The sequence below is a fragment of the Anguilla anguilla genome, chromosome 13, assembly GCF_013347855.1.
Source record: "Anguilla anguilla isolate fAngAng1 chromosome 13, fAngAng1.pri, whole genome shotgun sequence".
Classification (NCBI taxonomy): domain Eukaryota; kingdom Metazoa; phylum Chordata; class Actinopteri; order Anguilliformes; family Anguillidae; genus Anguilla; species Anguilla anguilla.
Genome location: NC_049213.1, coordinates 4,322,368 through 4,347,580, shown reverse-complemented (window position 1 = coordinate 4,347,580; position 25,213 = coordinate 4,322,368). Strand labels below are relative to the sequence as shown.

Sequence of the window (25,213 nt, the reverse complement as noted above, 5' to 3'; positions counted from 1 at the left end):
TATACCAGGTTGTCACTGAGGGCTTGGACTGTACAGCGACGGTTCCATAATTGTCTTATAATTGTCTTTTTCTCCTTTGGGATGACAAAAGGAAGAAAGGATGAGGTGGCCCAGAGGGATGTGTGAGAGAGCGAGTCGAAGGGAGGAGAGTACGAGAGAGAGGGATGGGAGAGAGAGAGAGAGAAAGATTCACCTGTTCTGGAAGGTATGCAGACCAGCAGGAACGCACTGGACCCTCCACTGGCCGTTCTGGTCGGTGTAGAGGACGAACTTTATGGGTGGGTTCACGCTCAGCTCCTTCTCCAGCGAGAAGAGGTGCTCCTTCCAGGGACATCCTCCCTGCTCCAGAACGATCACCTCCCCGCTGGGGTCAACCTGGCAACCACAGAGGACATTCACACAACATCTCAAGTCAACCTGGCAACCACAGAGAGCTTTCCGCTGGTAACCACACTCACTGCCTCAATGGGGTAACTTAGCAACCGCACGCTCACCTCCCCAGTGGGGTAAACCTGGCGAAAATAGAGAACATTCAAACACAACAACCTCCCCGCTGGGAAAGATCTGGCAACCGGAGAAAGCTTTCGCACACCAATCTCACCCCTGGGGTCAAGCTGCCAACCACACCCACTGCCCTGCTGGGGTCAACCTGGCAACCACAGAGAACACTCACACAAGCTCATCTCACAACACTGCATGTCAGTACAGACTGTCCACACACACACACACACACAAACTCACACACACAAACTGACATACACATACTCACACACACTGCCACTTACACTCACACTCACACATACTCACTTGCACACACTCATGCACGCACGCAACTCCCACACTCACACTCACACACACCTGCACACACTCACGCTCACTCGCACACACACACACAAACACTCACTCAGATGCACATGCACACTCACGCACAAACACACTCACACACACCCACCCACACTCACTCGCACACACACACATACACACACACTCATACACACACACACACACATCCACACCCACACCCACTCACACACACGCGCGCACACACACACACACACACATGCACACACAATCACACACACCTGCACACACTCACACGCACACTCACACACACACAAACACTCACTCACATGCACACTCACGCACAAACACACTCACACACACCCACCCGCACACACACACATACACACACACTCATACACACACACACACACACACACCCACACACATCCACACCCACTCACACACACACGCGCACACACACACACACGTTTTAGTGCGGTTTGCAGTCACACCTGTGCCCACACAAAGACCTGGGTTCCATTCGTACATTTAGGCATTCAGCCGAAGCTTTCATCCAGAGAAACCTTTCATTCTTTCACACACAGTCCATTTATACAGCTCGATGTGTTTAGGGCAAGCGCCGTGCGCAAGGGAATAATGGCAGTGCCCCATCTGGGGATCAAACTTGCAACCTCAGAGCCCAGTTTCCTATCCATTATACTTCAGGCTCAACATCTTTGATCCTCATTTAAATAAAAGCTCATTTTTGTACTTGTTGAACTTGCCAACCTGTTTGCCCAGAGAAACATAAGCACTTATATCAGTTAAGGAAAAGGAGTTGACTGAATCCAGGCCACAGTCCTAAATCCAAAGGAGAGGTGGAGGAGTTCTCCTTTAACCTTTAAGGCGTGAGGTCACAAATATGTGATTAGAATATTCGTAACTGAACATTCTAATGATGTCACTGCTGGTGACTGAAAGCAACAGAGTTCTATAACACTGATTCCTAGAGCCCACTCTCCACAGGATTTGATTACTGGCAAGCGGGGGGCAGAGAAGGGTACCTCAGAGCGCATCTGGACCGCCCCCTCCACCAGGGCGCGGGCCGGCAGCCAAGAGTTCTGGTAGAAATCCACCCGGTCCAGAAACTCCGCCCCCACCATCTTCATGGCCTGCCGAAACCCCTCCTGGAGAAACAATGTCATCACACAATTCTCAATTAATTACGTGCACACACACACACATACACACACAGCATTCAGTAAGAGTGACGGCATATTTTCTGCCCTAGGCTACAGCTCTGGGGGGGGGGGGGCATCTTTGGTCGTTGGCAGCAGCAACATGCAGATTTTCATTTTTAATCTTTTCCCCTGTCCCTTCATTAGCCTAAATTCCCAGAGCAGGCCTAGCCTGAGCTCCAAAAGCAGGCCTAGCCTGAGCTCCAAAAGCAGGCCTAGCCTGAGCTCCAAAAGCAGGCCTAGTCTGAGCTCCAAAAGCAGGCCTAGTCTGAGCTCCAAAAGCAGGCCTAGTCTGAGCTCCCAAAGCAGGCCTAGTCTGAGCTCCAAAAGCAGGCCTAGTCTGAGCTCCAAAAGCAGACTTAGCTTGAGCTCCAAAAGCAGGCCTAGCTTGAGCTCCAAAAGCAGGCCTAGTCTGAGCTCCAAAAGCAGGCCTAGCTTCAGCTCCAAAAGCAGGCCTAGTCTGAGCTCCAAAAGCAGGCCTAGCCTGAGCTCCAAAAGCAGGCCTAGCCTGAGCTCCAAAAGCAGGCCTAGTTTGAGCTCCAAAAGCAGGCCTAGTCTGAGCTCCAAAAGCAGGCCTAGTCTGAGCTCCAAAAGCAGGCCTAGCTTCAGCTCCAAAAGCAGGCCTAGCCTGAGCTCCAAAAGCAGGCCTAGCCTGAGCTCCAAAAGCAGGCCTAGCTTCAGCTCCAAAAGCAGGCCTAGCCTGAGCTCCAAAAGCAGGCCTAGCCTGAGCTCCAAAAGCAGGCCTAGCCTGAGCTCCAAAAGCAGGCCTAGCCTGAGCTCCAAAAGCAGGCCTAGTCTGATCTCTGCACACAGTCCTGAAGGGACGGCAGTCAGGCGCACAGCTCGCAAAAATACATGAAGGAAAAAAGGAGAAGAAACACCCGCATAAAAAGAAGGAAAACCTAAACGAAGCTACGCTGACGCTAACGCAAGTCTCCCCCTTTACCTCCTGCACCGTCTACATGAGCGCGGTGGGAACGAATGCATTTCTGCACCCAGGTACCTCTGCTTCGGATTTCCTCCATTTTATGCCTGAGTGCACGTTTCATTTCTCCCCTCATTGCACGGCCATCCCAACGGCTGCCCCCCCCCCCAGTGCCCGGGTCCCAGCACCGGCCTGGACGAAGCTCGGCTGACGGAGGTCACACTGTGTTCCCCACACGGTTCGCCGGACACACGCATGCAGGGGATCCGGGTCGGGGGTCCATTTTTAATCAGCCAATTCGGGACGTGAAATTCAGTTCATTCACTGAAAAATCCCCATAGAACTTTAAATGCGTGTTTTTTAAAAGTCACTAAACAAATTTCCTGAACTGACTGAATTAAAACAGACTCCCCAAGCCTAGCCAATGTCATGGCATAAAGTTACCTCAGGTCATTTTACACAATTGGTCTTCGATTGGTCCCACTGGCAATATTAGTTCTAAATGGACTGAAACATTTGCGCTTAACACTTTTAGCTTGTAAAATGAACCTAGCAGTGCCTATATTCCCGATCTTGATTCTATAAACAGCTGCGTGCAAACTGCTGCACCTTCTTGGCGATCTGACTCAGTGAAACACCGTGAGCTCATTAGGGCTGTGTGAAGACGTTCACTGGCTGCTTTGAAGGCCATTTCAAAGTGGTTCGACTGCTCCGCGGGAGGCTGGTGCCCAGGAGGCTGGAGCAGGAGGCTGGAGGCTGGGGAACGGGAGGCTGGAGGCTGGGGAGCGGGAGGCTGGGAGGGAGGCTGGGGAGCGGGAGGCTGGGAGGGAGGCTGGGGAACGGGAGGCTGGGAGGGAGGCTGGAGGCTGGGGAACGGGAGGCTGGGAGGGAGGCTGGGGAACGGGAGGCTGGAGGGAGGCTGGAGGCTGGGGAACGGGAGGCTGGGAGGGAGGCTGGGGAACGGGAGGCTGGAGGGAGGCTGGGGAGCGGGAGGCTGGAGGCTGGGGAACGGGAGGCTGGGAGGGAGGCTGGAGGCTGGGGAACGAGAGGCTGGAGGCTGGGGAGCGGGAGGCTGGGAGGGAGGCTGGGGAACGGGAGGGTGGGGAGCGGCCGCATGCGTGTTTCTAATCCACGCGGCTCCTCAGTCCTCACGAGACATTACTCCACACGCACGCTCTCTCTAATTGCCAAGTGCCCCATGTGTGTCAGGCCACATGCAGAGGATGCTGGGTAGGAGACGCAGCTTTCCAGAAGCGAAGAGGGAAAGCCATTATTTTTTCAATTACGGCAAACTGCCCGGGTGAGAAATCAGGGCGCCAAGAAAACCTGGGGGGGTCAGATAAGACCATTAAACTTCTCCCAGTCAGCCACTTGGAAATATATATTTATTTATATTTAAATATTTTCAGTACATTTAACCACAACTGGACTCCTAAATAATTCCTGTTTTCTATATCCTGGTAAAATGAATATTTAAAAACGTAAACGATTGCTTTTCCTGCCAGTGTACTTTCCAGGCCCACCCAAATTTGGAATACCCACTTTGCAGACTAGGCACAAGCGGGCTCATATACACCCCCTGCTGCCATCTTGGGAGGGAGAAGATGACGGTTCTCTTCCAAAACACGTGCCAAGCCAGATGCTTCTTTTCACACCGCACCACCAATCATACATGTGTGCAGAGTGGGGGTAGAGGAGACCCAATCATACATGTGTGCAGAGTGGGGGTGGAGGAGACCCAATCATACGCGTGTACAGACTGCAGAGAGCTAGCCACAGCCATCTGGACGGCCAACTGGGGTCGCTCAAGCAATGAACACTGCTATCCCTGCCTAACTGGAAACACTTGACAATCTTAAATAATGTTTAAGATTATATTTAACATATATAATAAATGGTGGGGATATTGGACAGAAAAAAGGTTCAGGCTTTACCACAATACTAGACAACACTGTTGTTGCTATCCAGGATTTGTCCTTACAAATTAGCTGACTAGTCGGCCTGCGGACAAGGTAGTGTACTGACACTCAGGAAGTAAAAACCATTTCAAATATTGCACAGAAGACAAAACTATACATGTCTGTTTATGCAGAAAGATGCTATTCTTCCTTATGGGCCTTATGGGCAAGTTCACAATAAGAACCACCAAAGAATGACAGAGTTTGTAAAACAACAGACCATTATCAAACCGGTTTAAACCGGTTTAAGCACTGCATTTTACTTCCATTTCACCTTCATTGTTTTAAAACGTTTTTTTTTATAAATCTGTACTGTTCAAAACTATTTTATTGATATGATGACTTAATATGAGGACGGAGTGTGGCACAGTGGGTAAGGAACTGCGCTTGTAACCGAAAGGTCGCAGGTTCGATTCCCGAGTAAGGACACTGCCGTTGTACCCTTGAGCAAGGTACTTAACCTGCATTGCTTCAGTATATATCCAGCTGTATAAATGGATACAATGTAAAGTGCTATGTAAAAGTTGTGTAAGTCGCTCTGGATAAGAGCGTCTGCTAAATGCCTATAATGTAATGTAATGTAATGTAATATTGTCATGCTTAGTTTTACTTAACCATTTTTTGTCCAGGAATGCACGTATGCCCACTTTCCACTGCTTAGAGACAGAAAAAAACAGCCAGCACTATAAAAACATCTGTGGTTCTATGCACTAAAAGCCGCCCTTGAGAAAGTGGCCACACCGCAGTCAGACATCACCCGTGCTTAATTAGTGCCAATTTACATAAACTAGTGGGGACAGGGAATGTGACAACTGACTGACAAGTAAGCTCTATCGCCCTCTTGCTGGGGGATGCCTGAATTGCAGCTAAGAAATCTGCCCTACATAAACTGTTTTCCGTAATCACATGGTGTTGTTATTCATGAATTTATCTACTTTTACTTACTTACTCTGACTTTCTTTTGCTCACTCGCTCGCTTTTCAGGAGAAGCATTAGAAAACGAAAGCCGGGCAGAGATTTCTGCGGCCTTCAGAGTCGGAGTTATAAATGCTCGGATCATCGCACAAAAACAATTCCAGGGTTTTAAAACGAGCAGGTCACAGGTGCCTTTTATAAGACTGTCACTGTGTGTGCATCGTAGCATCACTTCCATTAGCTGTGCTTCTGCTGCATCTGCCCGCGGTGGTTGCAATCAGACCTGGGTCAAATACATATTTTGTTTTGGATTCAAATACTTTTCTGTGCTCTACTGATCTTGCCTGGCATAACTGAGCCTGCCAATATGACCAGAAGGCGGGGTTTGCACTTTCTGAGAGTATTTAATTGGTTCCAATACACCAGACTAGATGAGTAAAGCGTAGAAAAGTATTTGAATCCAAAACAAACACGTATTTGACCCAGGTCTGGTTTGCAATGCAAGCGCAAATTCTTACATACTCCTATCAGAACTGCGGCCTGTGTCGCAGTGCAGCTGTTGACGTGGTTGTGTGTGTTCTGTAAGGTTAATGACTGCGGTGAAGCACGTACGGTACCGATTCGCGAACGTGTGAACGGCGGGAATTTCCCATCAGCGGGGCGGCCTCGAACAACACGGACAAAATATTCATGTATTCATTGGTTCTGCTCATAACTGAGCCCGCAGGTGAGCCCACGGGTGGGGGGTCCGCTCCCCGTCCGGGTACAGAGGTTCCTGACCTACTTGCTCGGTCGGCGTACGACGCTGAATGGCGGGAGTGAGGACGCGTCCGCTTCCAGACGGCCGCCACGCCGACCGTCGGCCCGTTCCGCCTGTCCGCCGCCGCGTCACGCTCCCCGATTCAAAGTGACCCCGAAACACCCCGGGGACAGCCCCAGAGCCGCGGAGCGTCATCGCTCTTCCAGAAGCTTCCAAATCTCCCGGCTTTACCCCCCCCCGTCCCTGTCCTCACGTCCCCTCTGCATTTCGTCTTAGTGCCTGCACTCAGACAAAAAATTCAGAGCGCACAGGTGCATGGGATTGCATACACACACACGCGCACACACACACTGCTTGTTTTAATTATTTAATAAATGCATTTAATGATTGACAACCTTTCCGGAAGGTGCTATTTTTATCGCCCGTCCCATCGCGAACACTTATCTGATCAGTCACAGCAAAAAAACACTCAGAACGGCTTAAGCACCAGACACACATCCCAGTGTGTTGAATCTCGTTTTCGTCGTTTAATTTTTCAGTGACATTTCACTCGTCCATCCCATTTATCACCAAAGTATAAAAACCTGTTTAACCCTGGCACACATTCAGCCACAAGGTCAGTAATGAGTTGCTTGTATGTATTAAAATGAGAATCAATTTACAAAAAAATGCAATTTTATTCTATCTCATCAATATTTAATGCAATACAGAGGAAGGACAGCGGATAATAACAGGCTATTCATAACCAGCCAGAAAAGCAGGAATGGGTGTGAGCACCTCTGCCAGGAAACCAGGAATGAGAGTGTGTACCTCTCCCAGAAAAGCAGGAATGAGAGTGTGTACATCTGCTAGGAAGCACTGATACTGCCCAAAGCACCAGAAATGTGAAAGAAATTCATCTTCACAGGAGTAGAATATTCAGCTATGAATTCAATGTAAATAACATCCTTGTTATGGTTGTCTTCTGTCACAGAGTCGGCTAACTGCACAGCCAACGCAACAAACCAGTGGCTCCCGACCTTGTTCCTGGAGATCTACCATCCTGTAGGTTTTCACTTCAACCCTAACAAAGCCACACCTCATTCAACAGCTACAGCAGGGCTGCCCAAACCTGCTCCTGAAGATCTACCATCCTGTAGGATTTTACTCCAACCCTAACAAAGCAAACCTCATTCAAGGAACATGTTTGGGAACCACTGCTGTCAATGCTAAATAGGTTATCGATCAGGCTCTTATTTCGAACCATCATTCAAAGCCATCCCACTTGTCAATTATAGTTCACCGATTACATCTTGGATGTCCCCAAGAAACCATCCAACTGACATGCTGGTCAAATGAGAATTCCATCTCAAAAATCAATGTTTGATGGTAAACCAATCCATCCTTGGATAATGAGGGCCAAAAAGAATGCCCCAAATACAGGGAAGCTTCTAGATGCCCACCTCCCGCCCCTGAAAAGCCTGCCTGTGTTTTCACCGGGGTAACCATGGACACTTTTACCACAGCAGCAGAGATTTACTGAACCAAAGCGTTTCAGATGCAGGCTGCGGCAGGTAGGACAACTCGGCAACCACACATCAGAAAGGCTGCGGAAGGGGCCTCTAGTGGCACAGCCCGTACAGCGCTAACCACATGCTCAATGCGAGCCGCGACGTCGGCGGTTCGAATCCGACCGCCGACCTTTGTCGCACGTCTCTCCCTCTCTTCCCCGTTCTTCACTGTTCTATGAAATAAAGGGGAAAAACTCAAAAAACATATTAAAAAAAGAAAGGGTCCATAAGGTAGGACAACTGGGCAACCACACATCAGAAAAATGTCCCTTTTAACTTTCTAACAGAGGAGGGACCATTAAAATACAGTAATATTAAAGGAGGTGCATGTTTCCTTCAGTCCTCCGCCCAAACTCATATTTCACCCTCTGCTTCTCCGCTGAAATCCAGCCCCTTTTCCACAGTGCAATTCTGCCACCAAGAAGAGCAGTAACACCGTTCGGAACCTTCTCACTGACCTCCGTGTCTTGGCTCTTGCTGTTCCAGCGGGGGTTAAGATGGCTGACGCGAGCGCTCAGAGTGGAGGAGACGGCGTAGCGTGGCTCGCCATCGTACTGCGAGATCCCGTTGTCCACCGCGTCCACCTCCTCCACAAAGTTCTCATACAGCTGTGTGCAGACAAGGAGAGAGTTCAAAGGTCAACAGGCTCATCAAGTGCCCCATGCTCAGGATCTCCATGGTAACCCTGTCTTTAGGCAGAACCCTAACGCGCAGTATCTCCATATTAACCTCCTGTATTTATGAAGAACCCTAATACCCAGGGTCTCCGTGGTAACATTCTGTCTTGACAGAGAACCTCAATAATCAGGATCTCCAAGGTACCTTTCTACCATAATGGAGGACCCCATTGTTCAGGATCTCCATGGTAACCCTCTGTCTAGATAGTGGACCCAAATAGGCATGATCACCACAACTGTGGGCTTGAGATCCTATGGTTCTGTGAGTCTCCAGTGAGGACTCAGATTCCCTGACTCAGTGACTCTCCAGTGGGGACTCAGACTCCCTGACTCAGTGACTCTCCAGTGGGGACTCAGATTCCCTGACTCAGTGACTCTCCAGTGGGGACTCAGACTCCCTGACTCAGTGACTCTCCAGTGGGGACTCAGATTCTCTGACTCAGTGACTCTCCAGTGGGGACTCAGATTCCCTGACTCAGTGACTCTCCAGTGGGGACTCAGATTCCCTGACTCAGTGACTCTCCAGTGGGGACTCAGATTCCCTGACTCAGTGACTCTCCAGTGGGGACTCAGATTCCCTGACTCAGTGACTCTCCAGTGGGGACTCAGATTCCCTGACTCAGTGACTCTCCAGTGGGGACTCAGATTCTCTGACTCAGTGAGTCTCAGGCCCTCACCTTGTCGTATAGCGCGTCCAGCCGCCGGTCGTCCGGCTGCAGCTGAGTGAGCTTCTCCAGCACCTGGCGGCCGAAGTGCAGGTAGATGAGCCCGGCCGAGCTCAGCTTCGTACCCCAGGGCTTCTCCGGGCACAGGCTGCTGAAGGTCTCCACAAAGGACCTGCATGTACACACACAGGGGACTTACACAGATACACACACACTCAGGGGACTTACACACATACACACACACACAGGGGACTTACACAGATACACACACAGGGGACTTAAACACAGATACACACACACACAGGGGACTTACACACAGATACACACACACACAGGGGACTTACACACAGATACACACACACAGGGGACTTAAACACAGATACACACACAGGGGACTTACACAGATACACACACACACAGGGGACTTGTACAGATACACACACACAGGGGACTTATACACAGGTACACACACAGGGGACTTACACAGATACACACATGCAGGGACTTACACAGATACACACACACAGGGGACTTACACACAGATACACACACACACACACACAGGGGACTTACACACAGATACACATACACTCAGGGGACTTACACAAAGATACACACTCAGGAGACTTACACACAAATACACACACCCACAAGGGACATTCACACATACACACAGACACAGGGGAATTACACACAGGTACAGACATTCAGGGGACTTACTTACAGATACATATACACACACAGGGGACTTACATACAGATACACACACACACACACACACACAGACACAGGGGACTTACACACAGATACACAGACACAGGAGACTCACACACAGTCACACACACGCGTACAGACACACAAGAGCACTTCCATTGGTGCTTACATTGCTGCTGGAATTACACACAGACACTGAAAATATAAAATTGGAATTGTTTGTATCATTTTGCCTGTGTACTCACTGTAACAGAAAGTTATAATGTTGGTTTTATTCTATCACCAAAAACCACAAATTGGGAGACACCATGCAGGAATGTGCACTTGCTCTTGTCATTCATAGTACAATCGATAGTGTTCTGTCATTCATAGTACAATCGATAGTGTTCAATAACTACCGGATAAACAGGATTGCGCACCAACTAGCCAGCTAACAAGCTGGGTAGATTATAACATTAAAATTCATTTTATTTAGTGCTAGCTTACAGTTAATGTAGTAAATAAATTAACACCTTAAATTGAATTTGGTGAGAATAAAATGAAGTTAACTGAATTATTGTGGCCTGCTTTGTACACTAGCTGAACAGACTACAGGAGTGGCTCCCGCATATCGGAGTGGGTAAGCTGAGCTCCATTGTCTAACCAACTTCATTTACATTCATTCATAGTTCAAGAGATAAAAGAGATGGTAATTTATTACCCTTTGTCCATTTGCCGTTGCCATGGAAGTTTCTTTTTTTTCATAGCCTACAATCTACTTGTCCAGACGGCTATTTTAACGTAGGCAGGTCAGGTTAAGTGCCTTTGCTCCAGGGCACAACGACAATGCCCCTCTCTGGAGTTGAACTTGCACTCTCGAGAGTTATAAACCAGGTTCCCTAGCCACTATGCTAATCAAATATGCTAATAAAATCACATGTACAGCATACTGAAGATTCGGCCAAACTTTCGCACTCAGTTTCTCCTTTTGTTTTCAAAAGTCATTAAATAGGCTACATCTTTGGGTGTGAAGCACTTCTTCATTTTAGAATTAGGCCTACTTTTCACTGGGGTGAATGCTCAAACAACTTCAGCAAGGTTGCGTGCGTGAGCATGATGGCCAACCTCTAAAATGAAAGCACTACACTTTTTGAAGCACAAGCACAACTTCTGTTAAAGAATTAGATTATATTACATCAAAAATCTCTCACTGGTTTCTCCCCCACGTTATTGACAGCTGCCTCCAAACAGGCTTAAATGTGATTGATGTCATTCCTCAAAGGGTCTGGCTGGCTTTGTGGAAAAGATACCAAACAGTCATTGATGTGCAGGAAATCTTGCCATCACCAGTGCCTCACTGAAAACTTAATCATTTTGGCACAAAACATTTCACAATCTTAAGAGAAATGCCACTTTGAGACATGCAGTCTTGTTTTAAAAAATGTTATGTTCTACCCAGCTAAAAAAACAGCACATACCACCACAAGTTCTGAGCTGGTTAATGCTGATCTACTGCTGGTCCAGGTTAGTCAGAGCTGGTTAATGCTGATCTACTGCTGGTCTAGGTTAGGCAGCACTGGTTAATGCTGATCACATTAGTAGACCACCTTATTCAAACTGATACTGAAAACAGCTGTGATGGTAGACCAGCTTATTCACACTGATAGTGAAAACAGCTGTGCTGGTAGACCAGCTTATTCACACTGATAGTGAAAACAGCTGTGCTGGTAGACCAGCTTATTCAAACTGATAGTGAAAACAGCTGTGCTGGTAGACCAGCTTATTCAAACTGATAGTGAAAACAGCTGTGATGGTAGACCAGCTTATTCAAACTGATAGTGAAAACAGCTGTGATGGTAGACCACCTTATTCAAACTGATAGTGAAAACAGCTGTGCTGGTAGACCAGCTTATTCAAACTGGTAGTGAAAACAGTTGTGCTGGTAGACCAGCTTATTCACACTGATAGTGAAAACAGCTGTTCTGGTAGGCCATCTTATTCACACTGATAGTGAATACAGCTGTGCTGGTAGGCCAGCTTATTCACACTGGTAGTGAAAACAGCTGTGCTGGTAGGCCAGATTATTCAAACTGAGAGTGAAAACAGCTGTGCTGGTATACCACCTTATTCAAACAGGTAGTGAAAACAGCTGTGCTGGCAGGCCAGCTTATTCAAACTGACAGTGAAAACAGCTGTGCTGGTAGGCCAGCTTATTCACGCTGATAGTGAAAACAGCTGTGCTGGTAGGCCGGCTTATTCACACTGATAGTGAAAACAGCTGTGCTGGTAGACCAGCTTATTCAAGTTGGTAAGGAGGGCCATGCTGGTTCAGTCAAGCTAAAGCAGTTGGTTTCCAGCATGCTGATTACCAGCATAGATTGGTGAAAACGGTTATTTCAGCCGGTTATGAACATTTGTTTTTCATTAGCATTTAGACTAGCGTAAATAGGAGCTACTGCTGGTTGTTTCAATATCTTATTAGCCTATTAATCCACAAATGACTTCATTTCTCATATTCTGATATAAAAAATTTACATCTGCACAGGATTTCATCTATTTCTGCTCCCAGACTGTTGACAGTCTCATGAAATTTAATGTTCATGCGGGTAGTTTTGTTCTTGTTTGTGAAAATGTTCAATATGGCAGCTGACAAGCTGTCAACAGTCTGCCCATCTCGCACTTGCCGCCTCTCTGGGGTGAATCCCCCCTCCCCCCCCCGCCCCCCCACGCCAACAACGCCCCCCCCCCAGAGGGGATTAGGGCTCTTCCATCCCGCTCTTTGCACTCGCGGCTGAACTACGACTCACTCGGGGAAGGAGCTTCCGCTCAGCGCAAGCAAAGTGCAAAGTTTAAACGAACCAATGAGACCACTCGCATGCATAAAATAAAAAAAAACTGATTATTTTTCACACTGCAGGACACATCCTCTGACAGGGGTTAACCACACACTGGACCTGAATTTAAAAAGTACAGCGGTAATCAAACGTTGCTTACCGACTGGTATAAAAAATGCATAATATTCATTAAAACAAGACTCAACAAACACAGACAGATTTACCGACTCATGTTTTCATAAAGTACCACGCAAGACCTCTTGTGTGCTGAATGAGTTTGCCTTTCGATATGGAAGGCAGGCGTACGGATATGGAAGCTCACTTTAGCCCAGGCTAGCTGGTGCTGTTTCACAGGCAGCTGGAGAAGCAGCCAAACCAGCCATTATTCCGGAAGATTCTCCGCTCCGTCCTACCTTCACAACACCTGCATTTCTCACCTATCGACTGTCTTTATGTCGCCTGTTTTGGGGGTGTCGTTCTATAGCGACGCAACAGCCATCATACGGTCACACGCCAAGGATGTTTACCGCTAACTACGCCAAGAAGCCGCTAATTACGCAGCAGAACCCTGGGAGGGGACTCACCGCCACAGGAACGGGCTGAATGCTAATCGGCTTTGTGCGCCACTGAATGTTCCGGTGCCTTCCGAGGTGGCCTCGTACCCGGGTGCACTGTGCTGATGCATATAGGCTGGAGCCAAGCGAACATCATATCAGTCTCCTCACTTTGAAAACCCCCAGAAAAAAATTTGCATCTCGGAAACTCATGCAAGAAGTCCCCGCCACGTAAAGTCACTGAAAACTGGCCCGTCGTTCCAGCTCACCGGCTTGATCGCTCACCAACGCATCTGTGCCAGCCTGGATCTCAGCGATATCAGCCTTGATCGCTCACCACAGCATCTGTGCCAGCCTGGATCTCAGCGATATCAGCCTTGATCGCTCACCACAGCATCTGTGCCAGCCTGGATCTCAGCGATATCAGCCTTGATCGCTCACCACAGCATCTGTGCAATATCAGCCTCCATCTGTGCGATATCAGCCTCCATCTGTGCCATATCAGCCTCCATCTGTACAATATCAGCCTCCATCTGTGCCATATCAGCCTCCATCTGTGCCATATCAGCCTCCATCTGTGCCATATCAGCATCCTGATTGTGCGAGTGCATTGGACCGCACGCTGCATTGTGCAGACGTTCTACTACAAAAGTTATTATAAAACTATTTAAAAGTTAGCAGAGAGGAAAGTGTGTTCAGTTATTGATACAAAAAATGCCAACAGGAACCTATGTAGCCCCTGCTAATGTACCCCTACAGCAGCATGTAGCCCTATGGCTAGGCCTAGGCTATTGCACAGAAAACAAATGCTTGAGAATCCGAAGAATACACCTGAAATGTCACAGAAAATACAAAGCCGATCTTGCATGGGAGCTCTTGATCCACGTCACGCTTTTAAAATCCACCCTGGGGTCGCTGGCGTTCTGTGCTGGAGGTGACCTGTACATGGTGACATCCACACGTATTAGCGAAAGGTTTTCTGAAGCAGCAACAGGTGGTTCCTGGAGATTAACAGAGACCAGTGAAGGGATTCCTCTGGCTGCGCAGTGTGCCAAAGAGTCTGGAGACCGGGGACACTGGCTCTCCTGCCCTACGCATGCCCAGAGGCCATTTTACAAGCCTCCAGGCAACCACTGCAGTGCTCTACCTGCTGCACCGCTCTACCTGCTACACTGCTCTACCCGCTGCACCGCTCTACTGCTCTACCCACTGCACTGCTCTACTGCTCTACCCGCTGCACCGCTCTACTGCTCTACTCACTGCACTGCTCTACTGCTCTACCCACTGCACTGCTCTACTGCTCTACTCACTGCACTGCTCTACTGCTCTACCCACTGCACTGCTCTACTGCTCTACTCACTGCACTGCTCTACTGCTCTACCCACTGCACTGCTCTACTGCTCTACCCACTGCTCTACTGCTCTACCCGCTGCACCGCTCTACTGCTCTACTCACTGCACTGCTCTACTGTTCTACCCACTGCACTTCTCTACTGCTCTACCCACTGCACTGCTCTACTGCTCTACCCACTGCACTGCTCTACTGCTCTACCCACTGCACTGCTCTACTGCTCTACCCACTGCACTGCTCTACTGCTCTACCCACTGCACTGCTCTACTGCACTACCCACTGCACTGCTCTACTGCTCTACCCACTGCACTGCTCTACTGCTCTACCCACTGCACTGCTCTACTGCTCTACCCACTGCACTGCTCTACTGCTCTACCCACTGCACTGCTCTACTCACTGCACTGTTCTACTGCTCTACCCACTGCACTACTGCTCTACCCACTGCATCGCTCTACTGCTCTACCCACTGCACTGCTCTACTGCTCTACCCACTGTACTTCTCTACTGCTCTACCCACTGCACTGCTCTACTGCACTACCCAGTGCACTGCTCTACTGCTCTACCCATTGCACTGCTCTACTGCTCTACCCACTGCACTGCTCTACTGCTCTACTGCTCTACCCACTGCACTGCTCTACTGCTCTACCCACTGCACTGCTCTACTGCTCTACCCACTGCACTGCTCTACCCACTGCATCGCTCTACCCGCTGCGAATAGCAGACGCCAAACTTTACCCATACTTCCCCTGGGTGTATCCAAGGTCATAAGCGTATAAATCAGACGCTCCCTTTACAAAAACCACATTTACAAGTCAGCAGTGGCCTCTGGACCATATGCAGGGTGTTACAAATGCACACGTAACAGAGAGGATTTATTACATCATGTCAGTGATGTAATGACTGCTTTGGGATCTTAACGAGGAGAATGACATTACTTGTGTCATGTCTTCTGACCTGCTTGTGTTGCATGGGAGCTGCAGGGCAGCTGAACTGGTTTAGATACTGCTCTCGGACGGGCTCCATGGTCTGGTGCCGAATCTGGACCGTACCGGTGCCGACCGTGGTGCCAAATCTGGACCGTACCGGTGCCGACCGTGGCTGGCAGCCACCCAGAGCGGTGAACAGTTGGCTCTACAGAGCACCAGCTTGATGAACTCCACAGTCCAAACCATGAAAACAGAGGCTATTTTCTATTTTAATTTACTTTTAATTTAATATTAAATATTGGCCAGAGCCCAGCCAGCAAGCTCTGCCTGGAGGCTAATTTGGATTTGGTTTTTTTTTTCCCCCACATCAAAAATGAAACAATCAAATTCACAGATTGTAGTTTTAGAGGAACAAAAACATTAATTTTCCCAGCTTACCAAGGTTAGATGGAAGCTCTTTCGAACCTAATTACATATCTAAAAGTCCAGAGGGAGAAGGATACAGGACAAATCAAATTTACAGGAAGAGGTCATTTCCACTTCAAAACTCAACTCACTCAAACTCAAATCCTGCCGGGGCTCAATTTCTATTTTAAACATGGGCTCGTACGGGGCTCATGGGTAACGGATAGATAAGGAAGTGACCAAGGACAATAAGCAGTGGGTCAGGAGGGATGGAGGAGGTGAATTTGACTGGTGAGGCAGCACTGCATACCTACAGCACATGTATGACAGCTAAACAGGATGTCAATTATTAACCGTCTGTTATTATTTACTTATGACTGTTCGAAGCAACAGCGGTAATATAATGTTTTAATAACATGAAATTCTTGAAATGTGAGATTTCCGTAGGTTTTAGGCTGAAGAATCAGTGTTCACGTATAGCAGCGCTTCTTAATCCTGGTTCTAGAGAGCTGCAGGGTCTGCTGGGGTTCCCAGAAGACCCTGCGGCTCTCCAGGGCCAGGGCTGGGGACCCAAGCAGACCCTGCAGCTCTCCAGGACCAGGGCTGGGGACCCCAAGAGACCTTGCAGCTCTCCGGGACCAGGGCTGGGGACCCCAGCAGACCCTGCGGCTCTCCAGGACTAGGGCTGGGGACCCCAGCAGACCCAGCGGCTCTCCAGGACCTGGGCTAGGGACCCCAGCAGACCCTGCGGCTCTCCAGGACCAGGGCTGATGATCATTGGTGTGCAGCGTCTAGTTAGCAGCTGTGTCGCTACACACCTTAGTGTAGCTACCTCCTCTGCAGTACTCCTCCACCAAACGATGGAAGTGTCCGAGAAGGGAAGGATGAAGCTTAGCCATACTGCTTTGATTTAGGAATGGGATTAATTGAAGATGACCTAACCTCAACAAAATGGGGAGAAGCCCGAATCGTTTAACGGTAATGCAGCATCATAGCATGCTAATGAGGCTCTATAACCTCTCATAGTGCGGCTCCACACAAACTGCGGTCTGTTTGGCTCTGCTTAGCCTAAAAGGAAAACAGTGCATTTTCTAATACCGTAAATAGGTGATGACTATGGAGTACATCTATCCAAATGCCTATGTAAGCATGAGCGCATCAGAACAGCACACAACTTGGCTGAAGTTAATTTTTTGTCCTGTTCAAATAAATTGCCCCGCAAGAAATTTGTTAAATGACTGGTCCACCATCTAATAGGGTCCATATTCACGTTCTTAGCCTTCTGGCTGCATAAACTGCCCCCAAGATCACGCACAGATAACACAACCACGGCACATTAAAACCAGGCACAGGACTGAACGGCCTGCTCTCAAAAGCAAAAACTCTCACGTTCTCGTGTTCTGAAGACGTACTCGACTCACTATCCCTACGCTCACAACGGCCACCTTCCATCCCATAGCTGGGATTCCAGTACCCGCCCCCCCCGTGTGTACTTCTCTGCCGTTTTAGGTGAAGTCATGACCGCTGTGCGCGTCCGGCGGCGAACGCGATTCGGAGCGGAGAAGCCTGCATTTCATCTGCAGGGGGGCGTGACCGATGCAATTCCAAACTCGGCGCCTGAAAGCAGAGACGCGTAATTAACGGACGGCTCGTCGGGTGGTGGAGGACGGCACGCTCGTTAGGAGGCTAATTGGCGGAGCGGAGGCATTCCGGAGTCATTTAGAAAGAGAGCCGCAGGCGAGACAGGCCGAGCCGGGGGGGGGGGAAGGCAGGGGGGCTGCTATCAGGCATTTATCTGAGGCGATAGCGTACGAACCGCCGCTCATCGGCGGATGGAATCGGCTGCATTCCGGCACGTTCCAGCGCGCGCGTGCAGAGGAGTCTTGACGGATGGCGGGATGCAGAGTGCCCGCCGCGACCTTCAGTCTCACCTTAAGGGCGCGACTGAAGGTCGCGTGCGCCGCGGATGCCGCTAACCGCGGAGATGACAGACCGCGCGCCTCCGCCACGCGGCAGGAGACGGGTCGATGGTCTGCGGTAATTACCGCGACGACCAGCAGAGAAATGCGCTCCCGCCGCTCTCAGAGATTCTTCATAAAGCAGAAACCCGCTTCCCTGGAAGAAGAAACGCAAGCAGAGGCACGGCAAATATCCGACGCCCGTTCGCAAAATGGTGGACGGCCATTAACCCGAATACATATTGCACTTAAAAACTCCTCTGTTTCACACAGCTACACAGAATCTGACTGAAAAACCTGGCACTGTAAACATGTACCTGCAGTTTGGCACTGTAAACATGTATGTACAGTTTGGCACTGTAAACATGTACCTGCAGTTTGGCACTGTAAACATGTACCTGCAGTTTGGCACAGTAAACATGTACCTGCAGTTTGGCACTGTAAACATGTATGTACAGTTTGGCACTGTAAACATGTACCTGCAGTTTGGCACTGTAAACGTGTACCTGCAGTTTGGCACTGTGAACGTGTACCTGCAGTTTGGCACTGTAAACGAGTACCTGCAGTTTGGCACTGTAAACGAGTACCTGCAGTTTGGCACTGTAAACATGTACCTGCAGTTTGGCACAGTAAACATGTACCTGCAGTTTGGCACTGTAAACATGTATGTACAGTTTGGCACTGTAAACATGTACCTGCAGTTTGGCACTGTAAACATGTACCTGCAGTTTGGCACTGTGAACGTGTACCTGCAGTTTGGCACTGTAAACATGTACCTGCAGTTTGGCACAGTGAACGTGTACCTGCAGTTTGGCACAGTAAACATGTACCTGCAGTTTGGCACTGTAAACATGTATGTACAGTTTGGCACTGTAAACATGTACCTGCAGTTTGGCACTGTAAACGTGTACCTGCAGTTTGGCACTGTAAACATGTACCCGCAGTTTGGCACTGTAAACGTGTACCTGCAGTTTGGCACTGAACGTGTACCTGCAGTTTGGCAAAGTGAACATGTACCTGCAGTTTGGCACTGTAAACGTCTACCTGCAGTTTGGGAAAGTGAACATGTACCTGCAGTTTGGCACTGTAAACATGTACCCGCAGTTTGGCACAGTGAACATGTACCTGCAGTTTGGCACTGTAAACATGTACCTGCAGTTTGGCACTGTAAACGTGTACCTGCAGTTTGGCACTGTGAACGTGTACCTGCAGTTTGGCAAAGTGAACATGTACCTGCAGTTTGGCACTGTAAACGTCTACCTGCAGTTTTGGAAAGTGAACATGTACCTGCAGTTTGGCACTGTAAACATTTACCTGCAGTTTGGCACTGTAAACGTGTACCTGCAGTTTGGCACTGTAAATGTGTACCTGCAGTTTGGCACTGTAAACGTGTACCTGCAGTTTGGCACTGTAAACATGTACCTGCAGTTTGGCACTGTAAACGTGTACCAGCAGTGCTTACGCTCTGAATTTTGTTTACTACTGAGCAGAAACTGAAGTCAACTACAGTGCCTTCGGGAAGCATTCAGACCCCTTCACTTTTTCTACATTTTGTTACGTTACAGCCTCATTATAAAATGGATTAAATTCATTTTTCAATCTACACATATTACCCTGTAATGACAAAGCGAAAACAGATTTAGAGATTTTAGCAAATTCATAGAAAATTAAAAACTGAAATATCTCATTTACATAAGTATTCAGACCCTTTACTCAGTACTTTGTTGAAGCACCTTTGGCAGTGATTACAGCCTCCAGTCTTCTTGGCTATGACACTACAAGCTTGGCACACCTGTATTTTGGGTATTTCTCTCATTCTTTTCTGCAGATCCTTTCAAGCTCTGTCAGGTTGGATGGGGAGAGTGGCTATACAGCTATTTTCAGGTCTCTCCAGAGATGACTGATCGGGTTCAAGTCCGGGCTCTGGCAGAGCCACTCAAGGATATTCACAGACTTGTCCTGAAGCCACTCCTGCGTTGTCTTGGCTGTGTGCTTAGGGTTGAAGTCGTATTGGAAGGTGAGCAGTCTCAGTGCTCCGAGGTCCTGAAGGCCTGATTGAGTGAAGTGCTGCTGGAGCTCTGTCAGAGTGGCCATCAGGTTCTTGGTCACCTCCCTGACTAAGACCCTTCTCCCCCGACTGCTCAGTTTGGCCGGGCGGCCAGCTCTCGGAAGAGTCCTGGTGGTTCCAAACTTCTTCCATTTAAGAATCTATTCTTTGGGACATTCAAAGAAAAACTGGGCAAAAACCAGGCAGAAACCCCAACAAACGCGCAAAGGAAAACTCCTAAGTGGGAAGAAAACAGAAGCGGCACATTTACATTCAAAGCAACGGCCTACACGGGCTGCACCTCACACACGCCACACGGGCTGCACCCCACACATGCCACACACACCGCACACCCCACACACGCGTCACACAGGCTGCACCCCACACGCGCCACACAGGCTGCACCCCACACGCGCCACACACGCCACACACCACACACGCGTCACACAGGCTGCACCCCACACACGCCACACACCACACACGCGTCACACAGGCTGCACCCCACACACGCCACACACGCCACACAGGCTGCACCCCACATGCCACACAGGCTGCACACCACACACGCCACACGGGCTGCACCCCACACACCCCACACGGGCTGCACCCCACACACGCCACACGGGCTGCACCCCACACACGCCACACGGGCTGCACCCCACACACGCCACACGGGCTGCACCCCACACACCCCACACGGGCTGCACCCCACACACGCCACACAGGCTGCACCCCACATACGCCACACACGCCACACGGGCTGCACCCCACACACGCCACACAGGCTGCACCCCACATACGCCACACACGCCACACAGGCTGCACCCCACACACGCCACACAGGCTGCACCCCACACACGCCACACACTACAGACGCCACACAGGCTGCACCCCACACGCGCCGCACGGACTCACACCACACACACGCTCACGCCAGTGCGCAGCTGCTGCTGACGGTGCGTGAATGCAGGCGACTGGCTTTGAACATTTATGCAGGAGGCGGGGAGCTCGCCCTGGAGTGGAGGCAGCATTGTGTCCAGGTGCATCTGACAGGCTAATCTGAGCGCTGGGGCTCTGTCTGCGCAGCTCGGCTCGTTCCATTTCACAGCACAGAAAAGAGCCACACCTGCTGGAAAAACAACGCCTTTCGTTTGCTCTTTTCCGAAATGCGGGAGAAAACAGCCAGCCAGTCACCGAACACCAAGACATTACCTCACCGGCATTTAGCAGACAAGCTCATCCTGAGCGACTTACTAGCTCAAACATAAGTGCCAATATCAGGAACAGAAGTGGATTCATTCCCTCAAGGGGGAAGGCCCGAAGAGAGACAGCAAGAGCAGAAGAACAGACTCAACTGACAACCTGCCGACTGCCCTACTGAACATTTTACTGAAGTTATACAAACAAGAACAAAACTTGAGTACTAAACTGTGTTACAGGAACAAGAGCACAGAACCACAGTCACACCCAATCAGGTGTTAGAGGTAACGAGTGAGGCGTTTGGGACAGCACAGTTCCAGAGACCGTCAGGGTGGGGGAGCCCAGGTGTAGTCTGAACAAGTGGAGGTGCAGTCTGCGTAGAGCGATGGCCAATACCTCTGCTGTTCAGGCAGCTGTGGGACGTCCGGCCCACCAGAGGGGCAAAAACAGAAGGCGGACATGACCATGGCCAGGGCCCTGACCTCAACCCCATCCAACACCTTTAGGATCAGTTGGAACAGCAACCACGAGTCAGGCCTAATCGCCCAATCAGTGCCCGACCACGCTAATGCTCTTCCGGCTGAATGGAATCAAATCCCTGTAGCAATGCTCCAGAGGTTGTTACAGCAGCAAAGGATGGACCAACTCCATATTAATGTCCATAATTTTGGATGAGACGTTGGATGTCAGTGTTAGTGTCGACATACTTTTGGCCATACAGTGTATGAAGGGGTAATGCACTTAATGAACTAGTAAGCCATCGGGTACTAAATCTGATGCGTCTGGTGACAGGCAGCCGGTAGAGGGCAGTGAGGGAGGGGTGTTTGTCGGCAGGTTTGGGTACACGTCTGGGCACAGAGGTACTGAGGTCCCAGCTGAAGGCTCGAGGAGCCTGAGTTCATGTGGGGTCCGACTAGGGCTGCGAACGGTCCTGCGTGTCATCCTAAAATTGCTTTTCCTTGTACAGGGAAAAGGACATCCTGTACATCTCTTTGGCCATCTCTCAATTACAGAAAAAACACCACAGCGGGGGGCGGGGTGAGCGGGTGACTGACAAACCAAACTACCCAATAGCGCTTCTGTGAAGAACCTTCCAGATCTGTGCTCTCCTGCACTGCTGCAGCTAAAGCTCTGACTTTGATAAACCCTGTGTGTGCGTGAGTGTGTGTGTGCGTGTATAGTGTGTGCAGAGTGTGCATGTGCGTGTGCGCATGTGTGTGTGTATAGAGTATGTGTGCGCGTGTGTGCGCCTGTGTGCGTCTTAATCTGTGTGTGTGTGTGCATGAGTGAGTGCATGTGTGCATGAGTGTGTGCGTGTGTGTGTAGAGTGTGTGTGTATAGTGAGTGCAGAGTGTGCATGTGCGTGTATAGTGTGAGTACGTCTGTGCGTGTGAGTGGTGCACATGTGTACAGTGTGCATGTATGTATGAGTGTGTGTATAGTGTGCATGTGTGTGCATGTGCGTGTGTGCATGCGTGTGTGTGTATAGTGTGTGTGTGCGTCTTAATCTGTGACTGTGCGTGAGTGAGTGAATGTGTGCATGAGTGTGGGCGTGTGTGTGTATAGTGAGAGTGTGAATGTGCGTGTGAGTATGTGTGCGTGTGTGTGTGTGTGTGTGTGTGTGTGTGTGTGTGTGTGTGTGTGTGTGAGTGTGTGCGTGTGTGTGTTTGACCATGTGTGCGTGTCTGCATTGTCTCCTCTCAAGGCCACATCTCAATTTACAGGGGCTTTTGTTGGATTTTATGAGTGTGACTTTAAAGACAAAAATACTTTTATGTGTAATACTGTGTCAACACTGCAGAGTCATTTGTGAGAGATTAATTGTACACACCAGACACTATTTTCATTGTGCGTTTACATTTTAGGCAATTTAGCAGATGCTGTCTCCCACAATGACTCACACAGATGGCAGCCTTTGCACAATCATACAGCTGGATATTTTCTGATGGCGATTCTGGTTTAGTATCCTGCTCAAATGTACAATGGCAGCAGCCCCATATGGCAAACCTACACTCACAAGCCCGGTTCCATCATCATTATGCTATACTGCCATCTTCAGTGTTTGCCACTCTTATTACTGCGAGACACATATGAAATTAAAATAGTCCATTATTCTACAAATGGTGTCCATCTTATTAAATGTAGGAGGACGGAGTGTGGCACAGTGGGTAAGGAACTGCGCTCGTAACCGAAAGGTCGGAGGTTCGAATCCCGGGTAAGGACACTGCCGTTGTACCCTTGAGCAAGGTACTTAACCTGCGTTGCTTCAGTATATATCCAGCTGTATAAATGGATACAATGTAAAGTGCTATGTAAAAAAAGTTGTGTAAGTCGCTCTGGATAAGAGCGTCTGCTAAATGCCTATAATGTAATGTAATGTACAGTCAGATTCTTTAAAACGACATTGTTATGACAACCAGTGGTGAAATAAGCAGTCCTACCATAGAGAGCTAAATGGAACAGCAAGTGTGTAAGTCTCCACTGGCATTGCCCTAACCGGAGAAGAATGCAGCACATGGCCACTCTATGGTGGATAAGAGTGTGTAGGCAGGGCAGCACCGCACCTCTGATGATGGTCATAGCGATGCTTCTTGGGGTCGAACTCTCCACCAACGTCCACAACAACGTCACAGGTGGCCAGCACTGCAGGGTCCCGCGTTCGAACGATTTCCGCGTCCTGTGCGGGTTAGATTAAATCGAGAACAGGTGTTCATGGGACAGCTTGCATAACTATAAAACTGCACACCACTGCAAGTATAACTATAAACATATTAATTTAGATATAAACATATCTGGCAACCCTTTGATGGCGTGGCTAGTTAGCAATATAACGAGTACACTTAATATAGAATAACAAATGCATGAGATTTGGAAGCGTGTCAAGAGATATCACGCTTTTGAAATAGCCATGGAATTTATGTCATTATTCGCTTGCAAGGCAGTGTAGTTTAGCACCTAGGTACGTACCATTTAGTGAACAGAGTCGGGCATGTGTATACCGGTAGGCTTACAGAATAGACCGCTTTACTTGTGCTTTTTAGACTGAAGCCAGCTCACGTTGGCATGCATTGTTTCGTTTTGTTTTTAATGTATTTACCTTGTATTCTGGGAGCTGCCGAAGGAGAAAGCAAGCGAACACTTCATCACAATGAAAAGTCCCGTTGTGGGTACCAATTTTAGGCACCATGTTCTCTGCACACACGCGCTTTGCTTCGGGTGGTTGCATGTAGCGCCTTCGGATGCTCGCGGAACTGAACTGCGCCTGAGCGAAACGCAAAGCAGCGAATACTTCGGGAACACAGAGGACAGGAGCTGACCCGCGAAAAACAAACGCTGAAGACAGAGCCGATCTGAATATACTGGCACGCCGCAGGTGGACGGAAGTGAACACGGAACTAAGCTAAAGTCCACTAACTTACTAACGGAAAGGACCGGTTTTGCCGACGGACCGGCGGATGTGATGTGATATTCGTAGTGTCTTGGCTTTTTTTATTAATTCACATTCATGGTTAAATTGTACGACCGTGTTGATCACCCGTAACTGGTGCCAACCGATTTCAATTTACTGCAGAACCACCAAATTGCAGGAGTAATTTTCACTTTCTGCGAAGGTTTTCTTTGAACTGTGTCCTTTTAAACGTAGTATGAGTTCGTTCGTCATTACAGTTGGCTACAGTTTCTGTGCTGTACAGCTGCACTTTAACAGTACATCCCGATTTAGGCTCTCTGGCTACCGCTCTCCCCGACCACCCGGTAGTGTAAACAATTAATAACT

At 49.1% G+C, this 25,213-nt stretch overlaps 1 protein-coding gene across 1 annotated transcript in view; it reads right to left on the bottom strand.

Annotated features, from left to right (window-relative positions):
* Positions 1–24,875, bottom strand: part of myg1 (myg1 exonuclease) — a 35,302-nt gene extending 10,427 nt beyond the window's left edge. Inside the window, exons 1-6 of the mRNA XM_035389337.1 lie at positions 24,536–24,875; positions 24,003–24,115; positions 9,484–9,643; positions 8,588–8,737; positions 1,848–1,970; positions 194–375 (exon numbers count right to left, since the gene is read on the bottom strand). Of these exons, the coding sequence (XP_035245228.1) occupies positions 194–375; positions 1,848–1,970; positions 8,588–8,737; positions 9,484–9,643; positions 24,003–24,115; positions 24,536–24,664 (857 nt within the window). The 5' untranslated portion in view covers positions 24,665–24,875. The remainder of the gene's footprint in view (positions 1–193; positions 376–1,847; positions 1,971–8,587; positions 8,738–9,483; positions 9,644–24,002; positions 24,116–24,535) is intronic.
* Positions 24,876–25,213: the final 338 nt, after the last annotated feature.